The sequence below is a fragment of the Prionailurus viverrinus genome, chromosome B2 (genome assembly GCF_022837055.1).
Source record: "Prionailurus viverrinus isolate Anna chromosome B2, UM_Priviv_1.0, whole genome shotgun sequence".
Taxonomy (NCBI): domain Eukaryota; kingdom Metazoa; phylum Chordata; class Mammalia; order Carnivora; family Felidae; genus Prionailurus; species Prionailurus viverrinus.
Window position 1 is genome coordinate 134,827,545 of NC_062565.1, and position 23,446 is coordinate 134,850,990.

General features: G+C 48.2%; 1 protein-coding gene across 1 annotated transcript in view; it reads left to right on the forward strand.

Annotated features, from left to right (window-relative positions):
* Positions 1 to 23,446, forward strand: part of UST (uronyl 2-sulfotransferase) — a 306,460-nt gene that overhangs the window by 183,053 nt on the left and 99,961 nt on the right. The window contains exons 4-5 of the mRNA XM_047860296.1: positions 4,959 to 5,038; positions 16,132 to 16,285. Coding sequence (XP_047716252.1) covers positions 4,959 to 5,038; positions 16,132 to 16,285 — 234 coding nt within the window. The remainder of the gene's footprint in view (positions 1 to 4,958; positions 5,039 to 16,131; positions 16,286 to 23,446) is intronic.

Consider the following 23,446-nt stretch of genomic DNA (forward strand, 5'->3'; position numbering starts at 1 on the left):
ACCCAGGCACCCCCCTCCTCCCTTTTAAGAGGTCATGTATATATCAGAAAGCACTGGGAATGGTAGGAGATTGCAGCTTAGTGATAAAGAGCAGGATTTTTTGTGTCAGACCGACTTGTGTTTGAATCCTGATGCCACCTTTTTCTAGCAGTGAGATCTTAAACAATTTACACAGCCCTTCTGTGCCTGAGTGTCTTAACCTGTAAAGTGTAGATAATACTACTTAACTTGTGGAGTTGTTTGAGGATGAATGGCAGCATGTGAAGAAAGAGCTTCTGGACACTGCAGAGCCCAGAAACCACCCAGGAAATGATAGTTTAGTGTTGCTGTGTCTTAGATGGTGTAACACCAGAGTGATGAGTGTATAGGTCTGTCCCAGAAAGGCTAGCTTCCATTGCCTGAGAGATAATTCTGTCTTCAGTGAGCTATATGTTTCTTGACTCCCAAGAAGTTCTTCTGGAAGGGGTATCTTCATGCCATAAACAGTGATGGGGTATGTGTTCTGTGCTAGGCTTTCTGGGGGAGCAGTTAGAGCCCAGCCTCGACCCTCAAGGAGCTTACCGTCTGACTCAAAGACAGCACACAAACTCAACTATGATGTAACGTAAAAAAAATGTATGTCCTGGAAAATCCTCAAAGCTCTATGGGAGATCAAAGAGGCAACAGCATTTCTAGCCAAAGGTGTTCAAAACCAAACCCGTTTGCCCTGACTTCTGCAGCCAGACGTGTTCCTGCCGTGCGTTCCCATCCCCACGAATGGGCACCAGCCTGTGTCCGAATCCGGCCAGGGCTCTGGGAAGCTCTCTTGACCACTCTCCCTCTCCTTCCCTTCTGCTGCCACCTGGCCACAGGCCTGAGGAAGATCCTTCTTAATGTCCCTAAACCTCCCCATCTGTCTTCACTTTCAGTGACTTCCTTCTGTGGTCCTCAACCCTCAGTACCTTTGAATCTACTGGAGGACTTGTTAAAACACAGGTCGATGGGGTCCCTGAGTGCCTCAGTCAGTGAAGTGTTCAACTCTTGGTTTCGGCTCAGGTCATGATCTCACAGTTTGTGGCTTCGAGCCTGGTGTCAGGCTCTGTGCTGCCCGTGTAGAACCTGCTTGGGATTCTCTCTGCCCCTCCCATGCTTGTGCGTGTGCTTTCTCTCTCTTTCTCAAAATAAAGAAACGAACAAGAAATACCCCACACAGACTGATGGGCCCCACCCCCTAGAGTTTCTTCTAATTTGGTTGGTTGGGGTGGGGCCTGAGAATTTGCATCTCTAACAAGTTGCGACCCCAGTTGCTGCCGATGTTGCTGGTCTGGGGGCCACACCAGGAAGCACTATTTTAGTTCATGCCAGCGTCATTTCCTCTTGGGATTGTTGCCCCGTCTTCCTAGCTAAGCTGTCTCTAACCCTTCCTTTCTTTACATTCTCCGCCCCGATCTCAGATCTGGAAAGAAAGCCCTTTCTGACTGTGGATTGCCCATAGCATAAAGATCAGAATCCCTCACATGGCCTGCAGGGCCCTCAGTTACCCGCTTCTGCCTTCCTCTCTAGTTGTTTCTACTGCCCCGCAGATCCCACAGCCGATGCCTAGCACACAGAACTCCTGGCAGTTTTAATATCCAGGTCATTTCGGGTTTTGTCCTTTGCGTCTACTGTTTGCTCTGTCTGCAGTGCCACGGGTCCCTTTCTTCACTTGCTGACTCCTGTGAATCCTTGCCAACTACTCAGGAATGCCTCCTTGAGGAAACACTAACTCTCCGCCTACAGGCAGGGATAGGCCACTCACCTCTGTGCATTCTACCCCATGGTGGTTATCACATAATGGTACCTCCCTACCAGTCCAGCTTGCCGGCAAGACTCTGAGCTTCCTGAGAGCAAGAACCCGATCTTTTATCTCTATAGCAACAACCCCAAGCAGTACATTGCCTGACACAGAGTTGGAAATCAATGGATGCTGAATAAAAGGGAAGGCTACTTTGAAAGAGGTAGGCATTTTAGCAGGATGTAAAAGGTGGTTAGGGTTTGGACCTGCAGAGAAAAGAGGAAGAACATTCCAGAAGAGGAAGCTTGAGGCTGCGCTTGGATATGGTCAAGCTTGGACACAGTATAAGGAAGGAACAAGGAGAGGTCTTGTTTGGCTGGCCACAGGACACCTTAAATGCCATTTGAGGGTCATAGTAAAGGTAAAATCAACGTAACTCAGCAAGTGACTAAATACGAGTGTCAGGAAAGAGCCAGATCAAATGTGAAATGGTACCATTAGCCAGGTATGGATAAATGGAGAGTACCATCAGCCAGGACCACACTCTGCAGAGATGGCGTAAGCTGGATAAGGAGTAAAGATGGACGAGGACCGAGAGTGTGGTCCGGGTCATCGTGGATTTGGGGACACCATTAGGACACACTCCACTGTCTTGTCTTTCTGTGTCTTCTCACTCACCTCAATTATGTTTTGATCTCCAGGGTCTCCAAAGCCTAGTAAGTACTCCATAAATGCTGAGTGAATGAATGATAAATGAATGTAGGCAATGGAATCAGAATAAAGGCCAGCAGTGGCCTCGCATGAGCCAAGGAAAAGGACAGGTGGTTTCTGAGACGATTTTAGGTAGTGCCATTATCACTCGTGATGCCACCCGTGCAGATAAGACTCGGGCCAGAGAAACGGCAGGCCGCTGGCAACCGTGGAGGTCCAGGACGAAACTCCGGGGAAGGGCAGCAGGGGCACAGGAGACCACTGCCTGCCGTTAGACCTAGGGAAAGTCTTAGCATTCGTGAAGACAAAGCAAAGGACACCTTGACCATAATGCCTTACACCCATGCTTGCGGGGCCTCGTACGTGGTTTCGCTGTTGTGTGCAGCAATGGAGCGTGTGAGAGCTGGATATACGCTCCGACTTCGGTGTACCAATGCACTAAACATGAGCATTAGTACTTCTCGCCTACGTTTAAGGGTACGTCTAGAAAGAGTGACACGCTGTCACCGCGAATCCGTTTCTCCTTGTGAAATAGACAGCTTTAGAACTATTACGACACTGCTCTCCAAATCGAACCACAACAGCTCTTCCATTAAATTGAACACATTGGCATGTGTTTACAGGATATATTATGATGCTGAAGAATAGGTGAAAGAAACAGTTGCCCTTCTGACCTGTTCTTCCAGTCTTCCTGTACGATACGAGGGGCTCTCTCGTATTACTTTCATGTATGCAGAGAAATACTTGAATCAAAATAATCTAGAGATTAAAGCATTACGTGGTCTTCGCGTTAAGCACGTTTAACGTAGAGTTATGTTTCTAAGCAAACGGAAGTCTTTGGTTGTGCTTCCAAATCTGTAAGTCTATTTGTTAGATCCATCAAAAATGAAAATTTAGGTGACCCAGCAGGAAGTTCTGTTGCCAAAAACAGGTGCTGGGACATGCAGGGGGTGTGTGGAGGGAGGGAGTGGTGCACAGAATAAACAACAGATAAAGAAGCAGGGTTCAGTTTCCTTTTATACTCAAGCTTGGGGACAGGCAGATCATTATTTACCCAGGTCTGCCACTGATGAACCGTGTAGGAGGTTAGGAAGTGCCAGTCATTTACCTTTAAAATTCAATTTCATTTCTTCAAACAGTCGTTGTGAGCCTGAATATCTAATTAAAGGCTTGAGACACTGAGATCCTGCTGTAACAATCTAAAATGCAGGTACTGGGGCGCCTGGGTGGCGCAGTCAGTTAAGCGTCCGACTTCAACCAGGTCACGATCTCGCGGTCTGTGAGTTCGAGCCCTGCGTCAGGCTCTGGGCTGATGGCTCGGAGCCTGGAGCCTGTTTTCGATTCTGTGTCTCCCTTTCTCTCTGCCCCTCCCCCGTTCATGCTCTGTCTCTCTCTGTCCCAAAAATAAATAAACGTTGAAAAAAAAAATTAAAAAATAAAATAAAATAAAATAAAATAAAATGCAGGTACTAGGGGGAGTTATTTGTTGAGCATTTATTTGTTGAGCAAATATTTGTTGAGCATTTATTTATGACGTGAGCCCTGTGCCGGGCATGAGGGAACCAGGCAGATTCAGGTTTTCTGTCCGGCTCAACCCAAACCTGGAGTTCTGGACTCTGGTTTTATTGTGGTTATTGCTACTGTGGCTAACACATGAACGACCGCCTTTGTTTCCAGTGTTCTACGTGGACTGTTTCCGAAGAGGTAATGTACATCCAAAGTGGCAATTTTCAATGTGCTTTAAAAAAAATTCCACTGTGTGTCAGTATTGATGGGGCCAATTCGAAAATCTAAGGAAAGTGGAATTCAGGAAGTCAGGGAGTCAGAAGAATGCCTGGAATTTCTAACAGATTTTACTAAACATTTTCCGTATCATGACATGTTCCAGAAGACCGTAAACGTTAGTTTATACAAATATAAACTCCTCTTCGCCTTGCTGATAACTGCAAATAAATACTTTAGATGACCACCCACCAGAAAACCGAGAAGTTTTGGGTGTTTTGTGTGTTCCCTATAAAATACCTGCTTTGTACATTTTTGAAATCAAAAAGGAACATCATAAGGTATTGCCTCATTTTGTTCTCGCTTTTAAATTCTGCAGACCTGGCTTCAAATATTTCTGTATATCTCAAGAATGGAATTATAGAAATGTAAAATGATGTTTAACCTCTTGCCTTGTCTTGACTCCCAAAGAAGGGGCATAGAGACATTTTTTTTACTTGCATTTCAGGACAGCGGCACTGAATTCTCAAGTTAAAGTGACTTAACCTGTCACATTGTTTTCATGGTAGCGATCAACTAAATTAAATACAAGACTATCGATTTCAGCAAGAAGCCTAACGTAAAGTTCACAACTGTTGCACAAAACGCAGCTGTTTGGCCCTGGTCCAAGTGGTAATGAGTGAGGATAAAGGAGTAGGGAAGATAACCTTTAGCTTAATATAGTTTGGTAAATTAGATCCTATATATGCTAATTTTGTACTTTTTTTAATAGATGGAACTGATTAAAAATATAAGTACTGCCGAACAGCCCTATTTATTCACTCGACATGTTCATTTCCTCAACTTCTCAAGGTAAGATATTTTCCAGCTTAATGGTTCTTTCATTTCTTTTTAGCACTTAAACTCCTTCTAACGAACAATTATTTTAAAATCCACCTTCGTTTTCAAAGTAGCGTAATTGCCCTTGAAAGGACTTTTTTTTTAATCCATTTATTTTGGCGGTGGAGGGATCCAAATTTGAAATATTTGGACAGAAGCTTCAGTTCTTTCTAGAACACTAACCTTAAATCTTTTGAAAACTTCAAATGATTTGAATGCACAGCCATTTGACATGACAGTTGTGATTTCTTACGATGTTTATATATTTTTGAGGGAAAGAGAGAGCGCAAGGGAGGGGCAGAGAGAGAGAGAGAGAGAGAGAGGGAGACCGAGGATCCGAAGCAGGCTCTGCACTGACAGGAGACTGTCTGACACGGGGCTCCAACTCACGAACCGTGAGATCATGACCTGAGCCGAAGTCGGACGCTTCACTGACTGAGCCACCCAGGCACTCCCCATAGTTGTGTTGTTTTTTTTTTTTCAACGTTTATTTATTTTTGGGACAGAGAGAGACAGAGCATGAACGGGGGAGGGGCAGAGAGAGAGGGAGACACAGAATCGGAAACAGGCTCCAGGCTCTGAGCCATCAGCCCAGAGCCCGACGCGGGGCTCGAACTCACGGACCGCGAGATCGTGACCTGGCTGAAGTCGGATGCTTAACCGACTGCGCCACCCAGGCGCCCCCCCATAGTTGTGTTTTAAAGAAAAAACTCGGCTAGGTGCTAAAACAAATAAACTCAGAGGCAAGGGTTAGGTGTTTTGACAAATATTTCATTGCACGTTTTTGTACCATGTGAACCCACACGGGACTCTGGGCATAACTTAGTTGAGGAGTAATGTGTATTTTATAGGATCCAAGTGCTAGTACTGGCCTCTCCGTACCTTTTTCATATTGCATTTGATTATTCTAAATCTTGCATATTTGATGCTGGTGGGGGTATTTTAGAAATCTGGTTTTTTCTTCAGCTGCAGATAATAATGCAGATCTTCAAATTTATGTTGTGAGACTCTTGATCTGTTCAGTTGCTAACTCCCAAGTTCTGGGCGTTCTCTTCCACCGTTAGCCCAGGTCCCCTGTCACTGCACTTTACTGTAAACCGGTGGCTCTCAGATTCCTCCTCTCCATGGGCTGGCCTGAGTCTGTGCTCACAGTTGGTTTCCGCTGACAGAGCACGGGGTCCGGGGGCAGATCCGCTCCACAGCCTGGGGACCCCTGGGCCTCCCTTATCCTCTCACAGACACTTCCGTTATTGCTAAAGCTCCCACGGGGATATAGGACCTCACAGGTCTGCACCAAGAGGCCTTGCTGGCTGATGCTGGCCTAACGCCCCGCTGAGGGCCGGGCACCCAGGGAGGCTGGCGCTCAGGGAAAGACAGGGCTCTGCCTGAGTGTTAGCTGCTTCCGAGTTCACACCTGAGCTGCCTGGCTCAGCTTCCCTGCCATGGGATGCCTACCTGTCTAGGGGGTGGGAGGTTTTAGCCTTCAAAGGGCTGTTGCACCAGGCCCTGCTGTGCACCAGGCCCTGTGCAAATCAAGTGAGATTCAGCAGAGCAAGTTATGTAGCAAGTTACCTAGTGGCAAAGAGCAGGTGCTGCCTTATATTTAAAAGTAAGCTCTCCCTGCGATTTCCCCGCCTCCCTGCTACCCAGAGTTCCCTTGGATGGTGAATAGGCATATAGGTCACTGCCGATCAGCCTCCGCAACCCAGTAGCCTGAGCGTGTTTCCCACCACATTTGTAGAGTGGCCTGGTACTGGATTGTCTGGGGTATGCGCCCTGCCTGCCTCTCACTTCCAGCGGCCGAGAACACATAACGGGACGTAACTAGACAACGAGGTCGTGTTAGCTATCAGGCATTGCATTTTACGACTTGCAAAGAGCAGAGCACGCCCACCCCCGCCCCTTGCTTTTCTGGTGAGCTTCCTTCCCTGTCACCCCTGATGTCCTCTAACCTCTGATTTAACTCTTCTTGCTTCAGGGGTCAGGTTTTTACAACCAAAACAAATTGCAATGCAACAGATTTTAATAATTGACTCAGGCCAGTGTAAAATTCTAATGATAAGCCAAAGCCAGTACCTTAATCGGATCAGCAGAACTAAGCACAGCATGGTAACCATGTCTTATCATGGCCTCTACTATTAAATACATGTCCAACGGGCACCTGGGTGGCTCAGTTGGTTGAGCATCTGACTTTGGCCCAGGTCATGATCTCACAGTTTGTGAGTTTGAGTCCCACAGCAGGCTCTCTGCTGTCAGCGCAGAGCCCGCTAAGATCCTCTGTTCCCCCTCTCTCTTCCCCTCCCCCACTCATGCTCTCTCTCAAAAATAAACATTTAAAAAACAATAAACGCAACATACATACACACATGTCCAAGAGTTTAGTCTTGATTCATTTAATCATGAAAGACAAAAATTGATAAACACCTTTGAGAAGACAGCACGTCGCCAGAAACCAGTGTTGGCCTGGCGGCCAGGACCTCTGGCTGTCAGACCTTCCCAATGACCATGACTCTGGGCTAGCAGTTTCACCTCTGGGTGGGGATGGGAGGTCTCTGTTTTCCCATCTATGAACTAGGAACAGTTTCTGCCCACTCCTGGCCTTGTAGGGATGCTCCAAACACAGGAATGAAGGAAAGCCCTTCAACTTTTTTGAGGGGAGGATATTACATATGTGCAAAGTGGAGTTTATATTTTTACGGGCAGTAATTTTATTTTAAATAAGATAAATCCAGATATATACTGACTTACTTATGCATGCTTAAAAAAACGTGTACGAAAATAGATCATTTTTTTTTATTTTTTTAACATTTATTTATTTTTGAGACAGAGAGAGACAGAGCATGAACGGGGGAGGGGCAGAGAGAGAGGGAGACACAGAATCGGAAACAGGCTCCAGGCTCTGAGCCGTCAGCCCAGAGCCCGACGCGGGGCTCGAACTCACGGACCGTGAGATCATGACCTGAGCCGAAGTCGGACGCTTAACCGACCAAGCCACCCAGGCGCCCCAGATCATTCTTTTTTTAACATATTTTTTAAGTTTTTTAAAATTGATTTTGAGAGAGAGAGAGATAGTGCAAGTGGGGAGGGGCAGAGAGAGAGAGAGAGAGAGAGAGAGAGAGAGAGAGAATCCCAAGCAGTCTCCACACCGGTGCAGGGCTTGAACTCACAAACTGCACGATCATGACCTGAGCTAAAACCAAGAGGCGGACCACCTAATGGACTGAGCCACTCAGGCGCCCCCAAAATAGATCATTCTTAACAAAGTGTAGCAATTTATACTTGAGCAAGACTGAAACACGTACTCCTGTTTTCCTTACGGAGGAGATTGTTCTAAGTAATCTTTCCTGTGGTATATGCCAATCATCTTTTTTGCCTCGTACTTTCCTATTAATTCTCATCTGGAATCCCTGCATAACTTGTGATTTTTTTTTCCATCCAGGTTGTGTGTCTGTTTGTGTATTAGAAATGATGCGTTCCTATGCCTCCGGCAACCTCTCGGCCCTAGGGCAACTACAAACTACCTTTGTAGTTTCTCGTCGAAGTGGTTTGTGAGACCGTTCTGGCGCCTCTGGTTTTAGCATATGTGCTGCCGAAGCGAGCACATCGTTCTCCCGCTGCTGAAACACACCTGTACAGTGTTGCCAGTTGGCACTCGAGAGGCATTGCCGTCGAAGCCTCTTTCTGAGCCGACGGCTGAGTTCCCGAGCAGCCTCGCAGTGTCTCCCGAGATACCTTGAGGAGAGGGTCCGGCTCGTGCTGACTTCTCCACCTTCCATTCCATTTTGTTCAGCCAAACACGTGTTTTGCCGGGCACCCTCTATGTCCTGTTCACTGCTGGAGGACCGGGGCTTCCACAATGAACTAGAAACGCTTTCGCTGCTTTAGGGCAAGTGTCTGTTCTTCTTCCATCGAGGAAGGATTGGCAGCAAAGTGTGATGGGCTTTAGGAGAGAGAGTGGCAGTCTCTCCCACAGGGGAGGCGGGACCCTCCCTCCCCGAGGGAGGAAGAGTGGGAGGGCCTTCCAGAACAGGAGCCCTTGCCTCTGGGATATGAGGGACAGGTCAGCGTTAGACAAAGGGGAAGGGCACTGGCGGCTCAGGGACCAGCATGAGCTAAAACCGGACAAAGAGAGGGACCAAGAGGAATCCGTAGATGGGAGCCCCAAGGGTGAGCACAGCAAAAATGGCTAGCAGTCAAGAGCTCTAAGCAGGAAAAAAGAGAGACTGGCCTGAGCAGCTCTGCTCCTTTTAAAAAGCCCATGCCAGCTGCGGAAGCGATCATGTCCTCTCCTGCCACCCCACACGCACAAGGCGGCGGGGAGCGGGGGGGGGGGGGCGGGAAGAGGGGTGCCCAGGTACGAGACCTCCATATGTACGGGCATACAGAGCAAGCCCCCCAGTATACAATTAACAGAAAAACAACTAAGTGGGAACTTGTTAAGAGGGCTTTCCCGTGCTTCTAAAAAATGACTTCCATATTTTGAATTGTAAGGCAAAGAGATAATTGAGCTACTCTTAAGAAACCTACCACGATCGTTGCTGACAGCCATATGGTTGGCTTGTTTCAAGATAATGAGGTCATTAAGAGAAAAATTGATAGTGCAGCTTAATATTCTTTGTTGATATTTCGTTTCTAGTCTCCCTGACATTCTTAACATGCAGCAAGACACTTCCTGGTGAGCAGAACATAAGAATGGAAGTCACCTCTCTCCCCACACCTCGTGCACGCCAGTGTTCTGAACTTCTGAAGCGTACGGCATTATCCCAGAACGATTGCCTTTATTTCTTTTTTTCCCCCATTAACTATGGCATCCTTATCTTGAAATATGGATCCTCTCCTGTGAGCTCTTGGTGATTAGATAGCTGAGCTGCTTCATTTATTCATCATCTAGGCATCTTGCTCTGTTCCTTCTGTTCCCTATTTTTAGACCTGAAAGGACCATTTCACGATACCCAGTCTTATTAATTCAACCATAGAAAGCAGTAGTTATCAGACCAAACTGATGTTCCCATCGTTGCTTCGAGAAGGCTTCCCACCAGAGGAGATAAACACTCCAAACTCAGCAGAAATTTCAGGCCAGTTGGGATCTGTGAGGGTTTCCACTAGACCACTCCCTCCTACGGTTTTTGAACCGCTTAAACATTTGGTCCGGACGCATATTGTCCAACTGGACTACCTGGAGAATTGAGTCAAAAATGATCTTGGCCTAAAAGATGCCCTTCTTTGTTGTGATGATTTAGGAGGACTTTTACTATTTGTGTACTGCCATCTAATGTGTCCATTCCCGATTGTTGAACTAACCGAGAGAATGATAATTTTTGACAAATGTCAGCCTTTCCGCATGAACGGCATCTCCTCAGGTGCGGCTTGATCCACACGCTGAAAGACCGTGACAGACAGTTCAATTCATCTTCCCCTTGCCCCCACTGTTTGTTTGCAAGTGTTTTGGGGGGTCTGAGGGGGCAGTAACTTTCCAACCTGTGCCCCCCCCCCCCCCCCACCGCCACTCAACTCCCAACTTGTGTCTTGCAGGGAAGACATGAGGAAGTTACGTGTCAGAGCAAGGTGCTGTCAGAATAGTCCAAGCGAATTACAGGCTGGATCAGTACGCTAAACCATTTCAAACTACCCCGTCTCAGAGCCCTTTTTTCACGGGATTCTTCATTTCTCATTCATGACTCCCTCGCCCTCCTTCACTTCTTCTGTTTCCTTATTTATCGCAGATGCTGGCTCCCACGCCAACACTAACTCACAAAGGCAAAATATTTAAAAATAAATCAATCACTCAAGAAGCAGGCAGGGTGTGATGTTCGAGGAGCAGCATTTTGGACACTCTCTCTCTTCCCTTAAAGAAGCCTTAATTACCGGCGTGAACAAAGGCTGCCCTCTGATGGCACTGTTTTAACAAAACAAATCCAGTCTTAATAATTCCATAATTCCGCCTGGTTTCCACAGCTTATTTCTGAATGTTGACTTTGTTTTCGCTCTCATTGGCAAAACCACCCACTTTCAGGCCGTGCCCTGCAAATCTTTTGTAACGGTGACAGAAAGCTCCACCTCTGAAGAGGACTTCCAGGTAACAGTTGAGATCAGCAGCTGCTCAACGCTGTCTTTCCCTCCTGAAGCTTGATTTCATCCTGTTGAAACACTGCTGGACCAATCTTGGGAAAATGGCGCTCTCTACTCACTTTCCCCTTCCCCTGAGCGGATGGCGCTGGTCAGGGGACACATAAGCCCACGTGCTTTGTTGGCCCGTCGGAGATTAGTGTCCTCTGGACTCTTCCCTGAGCCCGCCTCACTGCCTGCTATGAACAACCTTCCCTCCTGTGGAGTCCCCTTGTCTCCAAGCGGGAGCCCTCACTCCAGTGTCCCAGCCGGCCCTCCCTTCACCCACATTTGTCCCCACTCAGCATCCCCCTCTCTTCCCTCGGGACACGCCACAGAGCCGAGGAGGCTCAGTCTTCCCTGCTTGTGTTTCGTCAAGTGACATCCTCTCCCTGGCGGCGGGGACCAAAGTGCCCCCGTCTCGGGTTTGGGAGGATACTCGGTGGCCCTTTGGCCCCATTCCAACGAAGGACCAGCAAATAAGCATCCCTCCCTCCCTCCTCCTGTGGGCAGCTCCTCAGCCTGCCCCCCAAACAATCACAGCCTTTTCCATGATGGCCTTTCTGTCACTTCAAAGTGTCTCTTCCCCAGGGATCAAGGCCGGGCTTCTAGCCACGGGGTACTTACCATCTTTGAATGTTAGGTAACAGCACAAGGGATAACCCCTACTTTTAGGCCAGAGGTGAGAAGAAGATACACTTTCAGTAGAATGGAAATTGCCAGGGTCACACAGAGCTCGGGTTTGGGATGAGGAGAAAGTTCTGGGGATGGCTGTATACGTGAAATGTTTCCGTTATGTATATTTTACCATAATTTAAACAAACACACAAAAAAAGAAGACATACTTTCAAAAAAATGTTCCCAGCCCTAGCAAACTCTACCATAATGGGAGGACAACACAATCTTAATTCCCCAGAACAACTGGGGTCATAAGTCTTGGTGTTTACTCTATGCAGTAATATTCTAGGCAGAATATCACCAGCAAGTTGATGAAAGTATGCCTAAAATTCTTTCCCACCTGCTTTGCTTTGCGTAGCTATTGGGGAGGTGGCTAATGCTGCGGGTTGACTGATTAAGGCAGCAGTGGGGGGCAGATACGAAAGAACATCCTCAGAATGAGATATTTAGGAATTCATGGGAAAAAAGTGAGAGCCGTGCAGTTATCATTTCTCGAGAATTACATTCTGCCTTGGGTCTTCATCTTCTCATCCAAACACAAAAATGAAAAGAATATGGTAAATTTGCAGAGGGTCGGAAGGAGACCCACAGGGGGTGATTGAAGAGTTGATAAATACGGTGTATGAACAGAAGTCAAAGAGTGGAAACGCCTGCTATTTTAGGATGACTTAAAAGAGAGCTTCACATATGCAGTAGCTATTGTGGTGACCAAGGGACAAGAGCGTGGGTTGTTAAGTGAAAAACAAAATATGGCCCGCCTCCTCTGCTCTAGGATGTTTGCACAATGCAAAACCTTTCCTCAGTTGTGGTCAGCACAATTTTTTAGAGCTCCATAAAGGCCAAATTAGTAGTACAGATTAAAAAATAAAAGGAAATAAGTCTGAAGACAACTGCCAAAGGAATTTTCAAGAAGAAACATGCACAAAAGAATTTACAGGATTTAAAATTGAAGCCGAAAAGGCTAAAAGTTGTAAAAACAAACAAACCAACGAAAACAAACAAAAACACCGGCCACAAACAAAAAGAGAAGCTAATTCTTTATGTCGAGGGGATCAACAAAAGGAAGTCTGGATAAAAGAAGACTGGGAATTTTGGCTGGTATACCAAAGACCTCAGCTGTCAGGTTGGCCAATAGGAGGGACTTCACCGGGAGGCTCTGGAAGTCTTCTCTTCAGGGTTGAAAACGTAAGGCAGAGTGTTGTGTGGCCTGAGATTGGGTGGGCATGCAAAGCCTTCTGTTTCTGGCACAGATCAGCAGCCCTACGTTCAGGAGACTGGGAGACCTTCTAAGGGTGACCAGGAATTCTGATTAGGACCAAACATTGCAGGAGGAGGAGAAACTGATCTCGAGAGAGGATGGGTTGAGGGGGGAAACTTGTTTCCCTGGGAAGCGTGGGTGGTATTCTGGCCTCTTTGGTGTAACTGACATGCCACCCCAGTTTTACCAGTTTGGGAGGGAGCTCTGTCCTAGACAAAGGACCGGGCTGGCAGCCTGAAACCATTATTACTGTTGACTTCTGGAATGGGGGAGATCTCTATCAGACGTCTCTCTACAGTTAAAAATTTCGAGAGAGTGGCTATTATATTATCTGATACTTAATAAATTCCTAAACCATCTAAAACTTCTGTTTTGGAAAGTTATCCTGGAAACCTTGCATTGGGCTGCCGCGTGCAACTCAGAGCACGTCACCCACGTCCAAGAAGCCTTGTCAGTCTGCAGCCTTCGGGGGGAGATGGCAGCGGCCAGACTGAGGGCCCTCTCACAGTGGGAAGCCGTGCCTTGCTTCACAGGATTGGGCACTTCTGCTAATTCTCGGTAATAGTCATTCTTCACATGAAGACAGACTACAGTTGAGGTTTTTTGAAAGCGTGATGCGATTGCGGAGGGCCTCCTGGCATTCACATCTGGGATGCATGCTTCGTCTTCCTAACCCGTAGCTTTATTACTTTAGTTGCTGCTTATCGTAGGTACGAAACTCAATTTAATTAAAAAGAGGAAGATACCTCCAGGACGATAGGGGTTAGCTGGTTTGGCACAGCTCACTCGTGAGATGAGTTGGTTCCCATGCGCCTCCAGCTGCGTGAACGTCACCTTGTGTCCATACAAGACTCATATTGGCACGGCTAACCCTGCTTACCTTTCCCATGGGGAGTGGTCAAGGAGTCCAGAGTATCATTCACGCAGCCTGGTGCCTGGAAGTCCACCACTAGACAGTCATTTCTTTTTGTACCTTTGGATTCCTCTTTCTGAAGCTTCTCGTTAAAAATGCAAATAGATTGGGGCCCCTGGGTGGCTTGGTCAGTTCAGCGTCTGACTTTGACCCAGGTCATGATCTCAGGGTTCGTGGGTTCGAACCCCATATTGGGCTCTGTGCTGACAGCTCGAAGCCTGGAGCCTGCTTCGGATTCTGTGTCTCCCTCTCTCTACCCCTCCCCTGCTCGCGCTCTGTCTCTGTCTCTGTCTCTCTCAAAAATAAACATTACAAATTTTTTTTAAATAATAAAAAAAATAAAAATGCAAATGGGGCGCCTGGATGGCTCAGTCGGTTGAGCATCCGACTTCAGCTCAGGTCATGATCTCATGGCTCGTGAGTTCGAGCCCCGCGTCGGGCTCTGTGCTGACAGCTCAGGGCCTGGAGCCTGCTTCAGGTCCTGTGTCTCTCTCTCTCTCTGCCCCTCCCTTGCTTGCACTCTGTCTCTCTCTGTCCCTCAAAAATGAATAAATGTTAAAAAAAAAATTTTAGATAAAAACACAAATAGACCTAGGACCTTATGTGAGTTAATACACGACAAAGGATGGGTGACCTGATATGTTGACTTTCGTCTATAGCAGAGGCCTGTGATATCAGCAGAAACCTATAAACTTAGAAGTATACACCCAGGCATTCAAGTCTTCACTGGCTGAGCACCTACCGTGTGGCTCACACTGTGCTAAGTGGCATCATTGCCGGCTCCAGGAGCGTAGGCTGACGGGAGAGGCAGACCTACATGGACAGTGCCGGACAGAAGGACGGACACGGGATGGGGCAGAACTGCTGAAGGATGTGACTGTGATTCTGGGCTGGCTTTTGCAAGGTGACAGAGCCTGCCAGCTGGGGAGTCGTGGGACGGGGTCTCGTCAGTTTGTTTTCTCTGAGCTCCTTCTGACCCCTGATGGAATGTCCAGGCATCCTCATCAGAAGACCACGGGGTCGCAGGGTAAAAGGACCCTGAGGGTCTGCCTGCGGGTCCCCAGAAGGTCCCCAGAGCGAGACCTGTGCCCAGAGCCTGGAGTGTTCTCCCAGGCTCCCCAGGGCCATTGTGTGCAGGCCGGTCAAAGAAAAAAGGGGAGAAGCCTTAAGAAAAACTCAGCCAACCTGATCGTTTTGCCTCAGGGAGGCTTTGCCCTCAGGCCAGCGTTCAGAGCATTTACCCAGTACCTTTGTGGAAGACATTAAAATGAAACACCTAGATACTCGTTTTATTTTGATCTAAAACCACCTGCCTCCATTTGAGGATAATTACATAGATTTTTGTTGTGCTCATAATGCCCCCTTACGTTATTACTTTCCTCAACTCTGGAACCTTCTTTCCATGGTTCAGAGCACAGATTCTGGAGCCAGACCTGCCTGGGTTCACATCCCGGCTCAGCCACAAATTACTCACCCCCTCCCTGCCCCAGGTGCCGATGGGGACGGTTATGGTTCCTACTCCATGGAGACGTTGTGAGTCTTCTGTGAGGTGTTCACGAAAGGTTTACAAGAAGGTGACTTAATAAATGTTGAGTGTATTCAATAAACGTTGGCTAATGTTACCCACTTCCTGCAGAGCACCTGCCCTGAGACTGTTGGAATCAGAACATAGAAGAAGCACCGTCTCACCCAGCGAGGCAATCAGAATTGATCAAACGTTCCATGAGGGCCAGCCACCGGCCAGTGTGTCTGTGCCAAATGCTGGGAATACAAAACCCACCACCGCGTGCCCCCACCCTCAGGAACCCACAGCCCAGGGAGAAAACGAGACGTTGTCCACACCTCCCTGCTGACAAATCCAGTCGTTTGCATGGTGCTGGCCAGGAATAGCCCTCTCAGCCCCAGCAGGTCCCCGCACAGACATTTCCCACACGTAATAAAGTGCCGATCAGGAACCCCTGCTCGCTGATTGAATTCTTCACTGGTACCTTAGCAGACTGGGTCCTCTAATGACAATATATGAGCTAGAGGGGAAACGGAGTCTAAGTGGGCTTCGCTGTCCTCCAGAAGTGATGGGTCATAACCAGCTCTATGTTTGTGTGCATGTGTTAGGTTTGGAGGAGACCAGCCCGTCTACATCAACATCATTAGAGACCCCGTCAACCGGTTTTTATCTAACTATTTTTTCCGTCGATTTGGAGACTGGAGAGGGGAACAGAACCACATGATCCGCACCCCCAGCATGAGGCAGGAGGAACGCTACCTGGTAAGTCCTGTGGCATCTAAGAGTGGCCCACCCCGCCCTGGGCGAGCCCCTGGAGGCCGGGGAGCTCTCCCTCCCCACCCTGGCTGTCCCGTGGCACTTCTGTGGCACCTTCCTCAGGGAGGAAGTTTTTGCCCGTGAAAAGCTGATTGTCCCAGATGACCCAGATCCTGATGAACATCTTCTCAAATGACTTTCTGGCCTGGTTTTTCTTGGTTTGTCTTTCGCACTAAATCCCAGTGGAATCCCTAGGGAAACCTGATGGGTGTTACTGTCATTTAGATGTGTTTGGGATCTCTCTTGAAGGGCACAACGTGCTTCCCGTGGCAGTCCTATGAGAGAGGGGTGTTTTCAGATGAGACCCTGTGGTTCCTTAAAGGATGTGGGCACAACCGTGACTGTTTACAGGTCGTCCAATGTCAAGTCCGGGTTCTTGCCCACCAGAGCACAACAGAATTAGGCTGTCTCGGCAAAAACTGTCTGCTCTTTCTGGACCTTGTTTGGGGACCCTCAGCTCCATGGGGATGTTAATTGTGACCCCAGTAATTGTTTCCATAGGGCAGAGTTGGGAACAAAAAGGGAGGGCCAGCAACAGAGTTAGAGTGCATTTGTCACCTGTTTGTGACCTAGATCAACAAAAGCTTGCCGGGCAGCCAAGATCTGGTGGTAAAGAAGGGGAAATCCTGGTCTGTGTGTCTCAGGGAGCCTGTTGGGGTCACCCAGACCCATCCTGGGCCGTTGGACACAGCAGAAGGAGAAGAGAGTAATGAGGGGTCAGTACAAGTCTGTTCCCAGCGGGGGGAGAGTGACCCAGAGCTGTCAAGGCCACAGAGCATCCTTAGAGCTGAAGTGCCATTACCCACAATTCCAGCCAATGCCCAAGCTTCTCTTTCCTCATTTAATTTTTAAAAGTGTAATGAAAGTTCGTGTTTGGAGGATGGGAGTATTTTGCGTGATGTCACTTTCACGTGTTACAATCCACAAGCAGAGTTGAGAAAATGGAGTTGTATCTTATCTGGCGTGAAACAACGCGTTCATAGATGGGCCAAGACCAGACACTAAGCCCGGTTACCATTCAGGGTTTACTCAACCACCTAATGCTTTAGTGAAATAGTTTTAAAATGGCTTTTACTTTAAAAAAATTTTTTTTGGTGGCAGAAACTCTCATCTTTTCCTTGAAACTACATGTTATGACCATGGCTATATATTTTTTATTCGGTGACAAGTACATCTTCAGAGGATAGAACCACTTACTAGTGATGCAGGCGGGCCGGGTCTGAGGACCCAGAGTGGGGGACAGTCCCACAGAATCAGCCAGGAGGCTCCTTGGCTTCGCACAGGATGGAAATCATACACAACCCAACAGGAGGCAAAAGCAGCAGGGTTGACCGAAGATATATACCGAAAGAGATAGAAATGGTGTGTCCAGGAGATTTGGAAAGGAGAAGAGGGAGTCTGGCCTTTGCTTGGGATCTGCGGTGTTTATTGGTGATTAGGGCTGGGTGTGTGTCCTCTCAAACATACAGGAGCGGGTCAGAACAAGACAGGGTCCACACGTCCTTCATAAGTCGCTCGTTCCCTGAAGCCAGGGGTCTTGGCGTGCAGATATCTAGTGTCTGTGGTCTGGAACAGGTACATGATACCTCTGCCCGGTCATTCCTTAGATATCATCTGTTGTGCTGGAAAACTCCAAAGATATCATTATCTCTTTATCCCTTAGAAAGAGGGCATACATTAAGGTAAGGCATGTGCAGGGTAGGGTGCAGATCCCAGCAAGAAGAGAAGCAGGAAAAGAAGCCAAGGGGAGAAAGAAACAGCCTTTGCTTTCATGGGGTCTCTTTGATTTCCCGGTCTCATTAAAGGAGTAATGTCTATTTGGATTATTGTGGTTTGCATTGGCTCTTGGTTACCATTTATATGTTCTTTTGAAAATGATGGGGCATATTCAATTTAATCAAAGAATATTACGGTTCCTGACCCGATCCTGATACTGAGAAAGTTAGAACCAAGTTATAGCTGATGATCTTGAAAAACCAAAGATCTGGAAATGAGTTTTATGAATCCCGCTCTTCAAACGTTAACGTAGGTAATAGCTAAAGTCGCAGTCCGTCAGAAGGTGAAAAGTGATTTTGGAAAAACATGGAAGTGGAGGGGCAGCCTTGGGGATCCAGAATGCCAGAGGGGGCGGGGACTGGCTGGGATGTCAGTAAGGGGGTGAGGAAGACAGTGAGGACGTGGCATCGGAGGGACTGTCAGAGTAGAAGATGGAAGTCGGCAAGTTGGTCAGCGAGGGGAACACAGCTCCACCTGGAGGGGCATCCGGACAAAGGCCTGCAGTGGGCACACGTGTGGTTCATTCAGAGATCAGCGGGGAGAACAGTGTGGCTGGTGGAGAGTGGGGCGTGGGGACAGGAAAGTGGCAGGAGGAAAATTCGGAGAGGTAAGGGTGGGAGAGAACAGATCGTAGAAAGCCCCATGAGTGACACCAGTTTCTCTAAGTGAGCTGGGAAGTAACACGAATGACCCCAAGTCAAACCCACCTTCCTCAGTGCTCTTTCTCTGGAGTCTCCACGGGAACGCTGAGCCCTTCTCCCAGCGGGGATGTGTCATACCATCAGCCTGCAAACACCCTCAGCAGGTTTCTCCCGCTTTTCTAGGAGTCAGGGCCTCCCTCCTGCACTAGACCTGTATCTGGCCAATCCCTGCAAGTCTCACAGGCTCTTCCCACTCAAAGTTTCCACAGGGCTCTGTTGAGAATGGAGTTTGTGGGATGGTGACCCCACATTTAGGCAGTGCACAGGCTACACAGCTGTACAGGGAGGCCTTGATGTTCTTCCTCTGTGCTCTCAGAAAGTTCCGTGCTGGTGATACCATTTCTCTGGGTGATATAATGTCTTAACTTCTGCCCTCCAACAGCCTATAAGCTCTTTGAGGACCAGATAGGATCAAAGTTCCATCTCTGTCCCCGGCACGCAGAAGAGGGGCTGAAATACTGGAGGCCTAAATAGCATTCTACTTACTAAATAACAAACACATATTGATATGGAAGCTGAGAGCAATTCTCTAGGTTTTTCTACCCTGTCACGTTTTTGCCACCCTGTGAATCATTGCACATAACGTAGTCTGCACGTATTCACACAGTTAAGTTGTAATCATTTGCCAGAGAGGTTGTAAACAGGAGAGAAAAAAAAAATCATGGTTTAGATTTAAAAAAAACAAACAAACCCATGAAGTGTTGAAAGTTGGTAGTCAAAGCAAATCTTATGCTGCCTTTATGGTGTGATTTGAGAGATTCTGGGGAACTTTCCCCGCCTGGAATTGTACCCTTAGAGATTTGCAGGGGCCTCCTTTCCAAATGGAAGCTCTGTGTCCTGGGAAGGGCCTGTGTCCGATGAGCTCATGTCATTCCTTGGCAGGGCCCCAGCAGGAGAGCACTGGGCTCCCCAAAGCAGCAGAGGGAGAAATCAGGGTAGCAAGGAATAGAGAGGGGGCCCCACGGGACATGTGACTCCTTCGTGACCTGGCCCCAGCCTGACCCAGTTAGAAGACTCTTTTCTTGTTCAAAGGATAGTTTGTTTATTTGGAAGAAGATGGTCTATCCCCCCCCCACTTTTTTTTTAATAGCTGAAACTTTTCATTTCATCTCCTTGGACCCATTAAACCCTTGAAATAAAACTGTCCCCTTTCAGAGCCTGCCCTCATTTTGGCAAGCCTGGGTGGTCAGTTGTTTGACTCAAAAGAGGGTGTTGTGTCTCAGTGGGGTGTAGGGCAGCTGTGAGGAGACCGCTGTCCCTGGAGGGGACGCACAGGGTGCACCCACACCCGAGAAGGAGGCAGGCGTGGCCGTGTGATGAGACCTCTCCCCGAACACTGCACGCACGCGGAGTCAAGGGAGCTGGCCCCAAATGCGTCCACTGATGTACCCACACTATTCCAGATCTCAGCACTCCAAAGTCACTTGCTTTATCCAGTTGCCAAAACTCAGGCAGTTCTGCTCCTGGCCCCGAGCCTCACAGAGCTGCTTAGCATACAGCTGAGAGAGGGCCAGGGCCTCTGAGCCTGCCCCGGTTGGGGGGGTGGGGGGGGGGGGTGAAATAATATCATCTTGTGATGCTGGTTTGGAAGAAAATGGAAAAGGGTAAAGGGATCATAGGATTTGCAGGGTCCCTGGAGGTCATGGGGAGACTCTTGTTTCACAGGGGGTAGGCACAGGGTGTGGGTCTGAGGGTGGGTCAGAGGCCCCACCAGAAGGAGAAGCCGGGCCCCCAACTCCCCAGTTGTATCATTTGATCATTTGGACCTTATGTTTTACTTCCTGCATGTTAAAGGAAGAAGAGGACTGGGCTGGGCCAAGTTCTGTCCTTTCTGAGCAAAATCATTTTGTCTGACGCATCTTTACAAAGACAACAGCTGTTATAACCTTTTCTTTCTTCCCAAATTTTCTAGCATCTTATAGCTATTTCCCATATTTTCTGGAAACAGATTTTCTAGAAGTTTCTATGTCTTTCCAAACCATGCTTCCCTTGTATTCACACACACAAAAATAATTTTAAAATAACTTCTTGCTTGGGGCACCTGGGTGGCTCAGTCGGTTGGGCGTCCGACTTCGGCTCAGGTCATGTTCTCACGGTTTGTGGTTCAAACCCCGCGTCGGGCTCTGTGCTGACAGCTCAGAGCCTGGAGCCTGCTTCCGATTCTGTGTCTCCCTCTCTCTGGCCCTCCCCTGCTCACTCTCTGTCTCACTCTCTCTTTCAAAAATAAATGAACATTTAAAAAACGTTCTTGCTAGAACGGATACAAATTCAACATAGAGCAGCCACGCCGTGAAAAGTCCGTTCCCTTCGGCTCATATCTCTTTGTCCAGACCCAGACACTGGGCCGCCCAACGCACAGGTTCCTCCTTTCTCTTTTGCTTTTAGACTCATAAGGTGGGACAGAGCTGAGCCCAGGCACACTTGGATACATCCCAGCGCATGAGACTCTTCTCCAGCTGGAGTCCAGGCTCCTTTTATTTCCAGGGCAGGGAGGTCCCTGGCACCCAGAACGTAGCTAATGAAAGAATGAATGGCCGCTAATGAAAAGCAACTGTTGTGATTTACAAGCGAGGGAGAGCATCTCATGCCTGCAGAAGCCACTCCCTTTTCCAGTTGCTGAATTTCCCTGCAAACGGATTTCTTGCCCTGGCATTTCCACTCCGTTCGTTATGTATACGTGTGCCATCTCTGCTTGCTGTTTGCCTAAAACTTGGCTGTAGAAAGGTTCATGGTCGAATGTGCTGCAGGGATACCACTTTGCAGTTTCAAACTCCAAAAAATGTCAGGTTGGCCTCCTTACCCAAACTTACTGCACATTCACCGGAGGACCCTTCCACTAGACGACCCTCCATTTGAAGAACAGGGAGAGAAGGAGATGTTCCCAGGGAGAAAACGCCTCTGTGATACTGTTTATTCGCCTTGGCTGTAAAGCGTGGAAAGTAATGCATGTTTAGAAAAAAAGAGATGCATAATTTACAGCTTCTTAATTCATAAAGAATTCAGTGAATCATGTTGGCCCCGTTGGATTCTGGAGAAGTCTGAAAACTGGCCAGCGTCAGCAAAGGTTTTGCAGAGAGCTATGCATTTTAATCTGCTTGAAAGTTTTGGACTCTAAACGTCCTTTAGCTTTGGAAATGTATATATGAAATACGCATTTCTGGAAATTTCCACTCTGCCCTGACCAGCTGAGGCTGTCTTGTGATCGAAACCTCGGGCTTTGCCTCCGTCTTTATTAAGCGTCATCTTCTTAAAGAAAGAAAACAAATATGGGATTTGGATGGTCTGCTCTTCCAGTATTTCAGTACATATCTATGTTTTCCGAATTTTGGAAAGTAAAAAAGTAATACTCTGTCTCCGACTAGTTCAGATTTGGCTTATGATTGCAGGCTGAGACAACAGCCTACCTAGCTGGGTGACCCAGCCAGTGAGTTAGCCTCCGTGAACCTTACTTTTCTCATCTGTACGATGGGGATAGTTTACCTCCCTTGCCTGTATCACGGAGTTGTTGGGAGAATAAGTGAGACATTCTACACAGAAGTGCTCTGCAAGCTAAGAGTTTCCAGAAACGGTTTCAGCATTAATGCTTTCACCCACTGGCTTCATGTGACCTGTAGAGACTATTGCTCCTACGGACAGGGGCTGCTGTTCCCCTGTAGCCCAGGCCACGCTGGGCCATGTCCTGAAGCGTGAGGTCCACCTCCGCCAAGATCTCACATGGCCCCACCAGGCCCCTTCCCCTGGGAATTTGTTTCTAAGGAAACTGCTTCTCTCTGTGTTCCCAGCAGCTGGAGGCGCGTTTTGATCCCGGCCCACTGGCATATATTTGTCCCTGTTTATTTGCTTGGAAACCTAAGCAGCTGTAGGCACAGGGCTGTAAAGTCACGGAAACAGCACACTGTCGGCTTCCAAGGAGTGGGGGGGAAAGGTGAGCCAGGGCCGAAATGCTCCCTCATGCCGCGCAGAGGTGCGGAGGACGAAAGAGCCCCGACTTGAGAGAAACGTTTTTGGAATCCATTTGTCAAAAGTGGTCACGGGCATCGCTAGAACCAAAGACCACTTCTGGGGTTTAGCAGCCCCCGGAGCGGCCCCGGGAGCTTCTGGCAAACAGAGAAGATGATGGCACAGGAGGGGGAGGGGCAGGAGAGTCAAAAACAAGAAGGGGTCTCGGAGAAAAGGCTGGCTAGGTGCCTTGTGAGGGAAGAACGGAGAACCTCCAGCCACTGGTCAGGATGCCACCAAATAGCCACAGCCTTGCAACTGGTGGGTCGCAGGTTAGCGTGCCCTCCTCACATTTGCTCATTCATCTTCCAGCATCCTCCTACACCTCTGCGTGTAGGTATTAGGTCCCACCCCTCGACCCCCTTTTGTGGGCTCCAAAGGGGAGCCCAGACAGGCTACATGGATAGGGTCAAACTCCAAACGTGAGGAAGTCGTATTAGGCCCTGTGAGTTACAAGGAGCTCAGATCCGCTCAGGTTACCTCAGGTTACAGGGGCCGGGGGAGCAGAAACATGGGGACAATGATGAGGACATGTCCAGGAATGAGGACAGAAGGACCACAACTGCCGGCAAAGACCAGAACATGCCACGCAGAGCACAGCCCATGAGAAGGATGGGGAGCAGAGTGAAGC